General features: G+C 30.5%; 1 protein-coding gene across 2 annotated transcripts; it reads right to left on the bottom strand.

The window, feature by feature from the left end:
- Window positions 1-2,152: 2,152 nt before the first annotated feature.
- LOC114186556 (WAT1-related protein At1g68170-like) lies at window positions 2,153-6,160 on the bottom strand. Of its 2 annotated transcripts, none has more exons than XM_028074491.1 (7): window positions 5,853-6,160; window positions 5,475-5,537; window positions 3,929-4,045; window positions 3,555-3,810; window positions 3,298-3,456; window positions 2,969-3,120; window positions 2,153-2,565 (listed from the first exon to the last, which is right to left on the bottom strand). In XM_028074491.1, exons 1-7 carry the CDS (start codon window positions 6,041-6,043, stop codon window positions 2,355-2,357), a joined length of 1,149 nt encoding a protein of 382 aa, XP_027930292.1. In that variant the 5' UTR covers window positions 6,044-6,160; the 3' UTR covers window positions 2,153-2,354. The 2 variants fall into 2 exon arrangements, with proteins under 2 accessions (XP_027930292.1, XP_027930293.1); XM_028074492.1 differs by having other exon boundaries at window positions 5,670-5,930.
- Window positions 6,161-6,891: the final 731 nt, after the last annotated feature.

Consider the following 6,891-nt stretch of genomic DNA (forward strand, 5'->3'; position numbering starts at 1 on the left):
AGAACTGTGAGAGGTGAAGCCACCAACTGATAAAGACTGCAAGGTAGGTACTTAGGTACTTCCTCTGAATACTCAAGTGCTTGAATGTTTAAGATTAAACTGATGCAATTGTGTGCTTGAGAATGTGGTCGTATATTGCGTGTCATTTATTTGGCTCATTGAATCTGTTGTGTGCGTCATTTTTCTTCTTTCATTCATTCACCTTTGTCGAAACCAATCATCTCCATTTTCATTCTCCTGCAACCTGACAACATTCATCTTTAACTCACAGCAGCATCATATTTCACTCTTGTTCTTTACCAACGACTAAGCACCCACACTCAGTCCTAACCAGTGCCACCATCCCTTTCGGCTTTCATCTTCAAGCACAGACTCATACCTTCATCCAATATCAAACTTTTCTTCTTCATTTTTTCCATCACCATCGTTCATAATCCGCCAACACTTTGACCCTTGAATCAGCCACTTATACTCGGACACAGACCCATTCTATATTCATTTTCATCAACACCGCAGGCATCACTGTAACTCCTCACCATTATCATACACCCATAATCACCTTCATACTCTATCTGCACCAAAATAATAAAAAAACAGAGAATCTCCGTTCACACCAAACCGGAGCCAGGGCCAAATATTCACGTTTCATCTTTCCAATCACACACAAATTCATTCTCCCATGACAACCCAGCACAAATAAAAACAGAAAAGAGTCGGAGTTTCGCCTATGCGGATCATGTGCGAACTAGCTTCTCCAAAAATGTTAATAACAGCAACTTACTGTACCTTACTTTCTTTTTTTCTTCTTCTTTTGTGTTGCATTTTTTTTAAGGAAAATAAGGTTTTGACAAAAAATATTTTAACAAAGTTTACAAACTTTCTATAGATAGGATTAAAGTAGATTAACTTTTTATTTTTATTTTTTAATTAAAAAGAAGTAATAAAAATAGTACTTTTTTACTTTATTTAGTAGTTTGTCAAAATTTGTCAAATTTTTTTTTTTAATGTATCACTTCCCTTTTTTTAAACTCGTAAGAGAAAGAAAAAGAAAATACAAGTAGTAAAATAAAATAACGGTGAAAGTAAAAAATAAAATAAGTATAAACCAAAGCAAAATATAATAAAACAAAAAAAAAGTAAGATAAGATAAAAATAAAATAACAACAAAAACTAAATATATATTCTTTCTTAAATTTATACATTTTTTTTCCATCTTTTTATCTTGTATTTCCATTTCTTTTACATCAATTTTACTCTTTATTATTTTTTTATCGTTGTTACCAAGATGAAATTGGGTATTGTCACCGTATATCATCGAAAATAAGGAAATCTTTGTCGTTATCTGTGGTCATAGTCGATAACCAGTTGTGTCACCGACTATGATGTATTGATTCGATTTGTGTCATGTATTTATGTTTGACACGTATCCGAATTTGATATTTTAGTACACTTTGTCGATATTTATCCATGATAAAAAAAATACAACACAAAAAAAAAAGTAAGGTAGAATAAGAAAATTGATGTTATTAAAATTTTTGGTATGAAAAATATATTTTTGGGTTAAATATGTTTTGATTGTTGCCTTTTATTTAATCTTCTTTTTGCTTGTGCACTTTTGTAGTTAATTAAATAAATATTAATTTAGAAATTTTTATACCATAAATTACAACGAGACAAATTCTAATCGTACCATCCATAAATTATAATAGTTTTTTTTCAAGAAAGATAAATAAAACAATTTAATAAATTATTACAGGAATTGGTTTTTTCAAGAAAACCATGTTTTTTTTTTCATTTTTATGGTGTTTTAATTCAACTTGACATTTGATTTGAAAAGGAGTAGAGTACATAAGAAAGGAAAATTTTGTACCAATTTGGGAAATTTACGTTGAAATCCTATAAATTACGTGGATACCCACATATCCTGAATATTTAAAAAATGTATATATTTTATAAATTCTTAAATTAAATTATAAAAAATATAATATAATATAATATAATATAATATAAATTTTAATTTTAATTAAATTCAACCTAATAAAATATAAATTAAATTTAAGTTAATAAAATATAAATTCAAAAATTCAAAATTTTCAAATAAATAAATTATCCTCTTACCTCGTCCAAACACACCATAAGAAAAATATCAAAATGATACTACAAATAGGCTAAGCCATTTTTCAAGTTATGCTGTATATATAGAAAATGAAGGAACAAACAAGAGAAATGAATTTATAATTAGCCATGCCTCACCTTCTCCAACCCTACAAAAAATTCCCATAGCATGTTGGGGGCAATTAGAAAAGAATGGCAAGCTATCTACATTACTTGGCATGTTTAGGTCTTCTGACATATTACTTCTCTCCATTTACTCCAACCGCAATTACTTCATTCGCCTGGCTATTGCTATTGTTGCTCTTTTTTTCTACTGCAGGTTTGACCATTATTTCAACTGTGTCTAATTTATGGGTGCTTTCTGATGAAACCGCTTTCTTCATCATCTCTTTGCTTTTGCCCCACAAAACCACGTATAATCCGCAAATAATCATCACCGATCCAATTATGCTGAAATCAACAAAAACTAAATAGTTAAAGGCTTCCATTACCATCTATGTGCCAGCAAATTTCAACAAAAAAAAAAAAAAAAATCCCCCATTGTATCAACCAGAGATGGTATACATAAAATAAAAACTACTTTACCATGATCCAACTCTACATCCCACCCAAACACCAAATAGCTGTGTGGTTTTTCCTTTTTTGGAGGATAGGCCAAATACTTTATTGTAAGTTGATGAGTGAGGGGATATGTCACTTAGCAGAGAAAATAGCTTCGATGTTAACCATATGTAACACAACTATAGTTGTATAAAATTTATTTTGTAAGGGTATACGTATGTGTATTGGAGCATTACATAAGCATTAATTATTGCAAAGATGAGACAACGACAAGCATTAAATATATATTTACCTGCCAAGGTATAACTTCTCGTCCAAAATAGTGGATCCAGCAAATGCCACAACCACAAGCATAAGAGGGCTAAAAATAGAAACAAACAATGGACCTCTGGCGCGTACACACCACGAAATCACAGCCACCATCACTCCAGAAACCACTATACCCTGCATCAATAATTCACACATGAAAAACCTAAGTATATGGCCTCAATTAGTCAATTATAGTAGTATATTCAGTGACAGAACATGATAGTCAATGACGAAGACATGGAGTTAGTATATATGAGTCCAAATAGAAATAAACATAAAAAAAATAATGAATAGGAAGGATAGAATACATACCGCATAAGCTACAGTGAAGAGTCTGATATTCCAACCCAATCTCCACTCATTCAAATCCCTTTCAACACAAAATGCATAAGAAACGGATAACAGTGCCCCCATTAGGGACATTAAGGCTGTGCTTGAATACGGACAAGGGTATCTTTCACTCATTTTTGCCTGCGCTATAAGATTACTCATCAAAACCAAAACCATGTTCATATAAACAATTCTTCAAACACCTAAACGTCATTGGCTAGAACGCTAATGAAACCGACCTGAATGATAAGCCATAGTGCATAAGAGACGTTGCTTGCGACAGACGCGAGTGCACCGAATATGGTCATAACGCCAGAAGTAGCGTGTGGATGTACGACATTGCCGTTTGGATGGTTGAAAAGATTTATGTGGAACGACAGCATCTGAACTTCTGGGCCTTTCACGAAAGTTAGAATCATTGCTCCACTAATTCCTGTTATCGTTCCAATTATCTTCGCTTTCCCTGCTCCTGTTCTTAAATTCAATCTCTCCAATCTCAACACATTCAACCAAAAACACAAACATATTATATTGGACTTTCATTTTAATCAAAAGTTAAAACGACTACAATCTGAAAATATTCATGGGTGCTTTTACATGCAAAGCTTCTTACCCGAAAGAAAGGGATATGATGAAGGTGAGGGCTGGGATGAGATTGGATATGGCAGTAGTGAACGTTACTGAAGTTAGAGCGATTGCTTCCATGTTTAGGTTTTGAGGCAATGCTCCACTGCGTATAAATCATCACAAGTATTCTACATATTCATCAATTGCTACACAAATATAATACACACAGAATAACACACCACTGACTAAGAACACAATGAAAATGTAATATTCATATTTTGAACATCCACCTATAAATAAATAAAAAAATCAGTTAACAATTAATATATTAATATGTTAGTCATGTTTTTCAACTGAATATATATTTTAATATAACAAACGAATGAGAAAAGGTGGATTGATATTATTCTCCTCGATTATTAGTTCTTATTCTCAAGTTTGTAGGAATTCCAATGTTAGTTAAAGATTCATGTTAGTGAAAAAAATTAAGACGAGCCGCATATAAAAAAAAAGTTACAAACTCATTATCCTAATATTAAATTAGAATTGGTGTTTTAATTTGTTTTTATATGAAATTATCCATACTTTATCGGTATTAAATTTCTTCAATAGTTGAAAATACTTTTCAAAAATAATTTATAATGTCTGGAAGAAATAACATTTGAGAAGAAAATGGTCAGATAACTTTTGTTTTTAGAGGAAAAGATAGACTTAAGTAATTAAAAAGGAAAATAATATTTTGATACTCACTTTGTGTGAAGTACGTGCTTGACAACTATTTTTAATAATATAATATTATAAATTTGAAATAAAATAATATTATATATAATTTTTAAAGAGTCATATAAATTAGGAGATATAGTGATCCATTATTATATTTAAGAAACATGAATTTGATAGAAAAAAAAAAAAAAAGCCATGTAAAACTTTGAAGATGAATGAAGCTAAAATGGGGTTAAATGTTGGGGTGGTACAGTACATATATTCCATACTAATTTCAGAACTTATTCCTTTGTTTTGGCCTCTTATAGCCTTCAGTTTAAAGCTGCAAAAATACCATGTCTCCTCGTTCAAAAGAAATCTATCCATTTAAAGAAACTCTAGAAATCTCTCGCACTTAAATCTCGCAACAATAATAATTGATGGTCCCAGCTGAACTTTAAAAGTATAATTGAAGAGGATAATTTGATAAATACCAATAATCACCACCTTCATAAGGGTTAAAGAATTAAAAAGTTATTAATATGTTGCTTAACTTCTTAATTAATCAAAACAAACACTCTAATAATTAGGCTTAGATTAATATAAGAAATTACTCGCACAGATAGAGAAACTTGAATGTTATTTATTACTTATAGTAATTAATTAAAACTATGGGGCATGTAATGATTGGAATTATATAATGATTTTTGAGAAAAATGGGTGTTAGTGTGCATGGTTGAATCTTAACGTGTATAGCAACTCCTTTTCAAAAGTTGATGAAAAAACAAAAGAAAAACCAATGAAATGAAGTAGCAGAAAGAGTTAAGAGAAGGTTACGATTCTACGTGGAAGAGCATATATGGAATATGAATAAAGAACACATTAGCTACCCAATTAAGCCGCATACGAATGCCTGAAAAAGTATCGTCCAAGTCATCTTCTTCCTCGTCTTCCTGCAACAAACACCATATTCATTTTTTATTCATCGTCATCTTCTTAATTTCTTCATGTGGGTACCATATACACTATTGCTATTGCTTCTTAATTTATCCCAAATAGTAACCAAACAAAATGAAAAGACCCACCCACAAATCATTTTCTTGGCTTCTTAAGTGGTTTGGTTGGAAAAAAAAAACCATTCTTGAATTTCGATTTGACTGCGAAACAAAGAATATTCTTTTCCATTTTGATCATTTCCAACATCGTAGCTAACAAAAATCTGCAGACAGAATCAGAAAATGAAAGAATGAGGAAAGAGGAAGAAGAACCTTTCAATAAGAAAAGCCAGTGGAGAAATGAAAGCAGTGGCAAAAACATAGCGGTAAGCAACGATGATACTCAAGTTCATGCCATCGTTAAGTGCGAGTTTGTAGAGAACATTGACCCAAGCATTTGCAACCTGCACCAACACCATTAGCAGAACTGGTTTCAATGCATGCACCACGTTCCACTTCTCCATCGCAGTGTCTTGATAAGTACCAAGAAAACAAGAAAAGTGAAAGAAAGAAAGAAAGAAAAAGAGAGAGACGCAATATATAATTTATGTTGTGATGCACTTGGGCTTGCACAGAAAAGAGAAGAGAGAAGTGTTATTTATGGACAGAGGCAGAGTCAGTGCACTGTAGATTCCACAAAAATAAGTGGTGCTCAATTATTTTCCACACTCCTTTTTCTGGTTTTTATAACACCAAAAAACAATAATATCATTTTTTTCTATGACATAAAATCCAATTCGTAATAAAAATACTATTTAACTTAATAAAGAACATTATTTGGATTTATAAATATAAGAATATAAATTGTTGTAATAATTATTTATAATTAATAATCTTATTGCCCTAATTTTTAATTTGTACTAATTTTTGGACAATTTTATCGTGAGTTTTTTCTACTGATTGAGGTCATTAAAAGTTGTTTTTCTAGATACGGTTGTTTTTATTGTGAATTCATTTTTAGAGTTTGCTGTCACTTCTCGTGTAATTAAAGATAAGATTTGAAGATGTCAACGTTGTGTTTTAATAGCTTTGCTACAAAAAAAAAATTGTTAGTCATCATTTTGTAACAGTTAAATAACTTGTTATAAATGTTTTTATCTTTGTTAATTTTTTTAATCATCTTAATTTTTTATATTATTTTAAATTTAATTAATACTTTGAAAAAGAAATAAATGTTTTTTCTTTGACTGAAGATCACACTGGATTGTAAAGAGAGTGGTCATTATTAAGAATAAATATTAGTCTGATTAAATTACATGAAATTAATGTGTTCTTTCAAATAAAACCTTTAAATTAGCTAAAGAAATTTATA

Source organism: Vigna unguiculata, chromosome 6 (genome assembly GCF_004118075.2).
Source record: "Vigna unguiculata cultivar IT97K-499-35 chromosome 6, ASM411807v1, whole genome shotgun sequence".
NCBI classification, from domain to species: domain Eukaryota; kingdom Viridiplantae; phylum Streptophyta; class Magnoliopsida; order Fabales; family Fabaceae; genus Vigna; species Vigna unguiculata.

Bases quoted from the DNA above. Each gene is read 5' to 3' on its own strand.
- LOC114186556 (XM_028074491.1), bottom strand. From the start codon at position 6,043: ATGGAGAAGTGGAACGTGGTGCATGCATTGAAACCAGTTCTGCTAATG. The intron at 5,538-5,852 runs GTTCTTCTTCCT...TGTTTGTTGCAG, and splicing joins CTGGCTTTTCTTATTGAAAG to GAAGACGAGGAAGAAGATGA. The intron at 3,121-3,297 runs GTATGTATTCTA...TTATTGATGCAG, and splicing joins TCTTCACTGTAGCTTATGCG to GGTATAGTGGTTTCTGGAGT.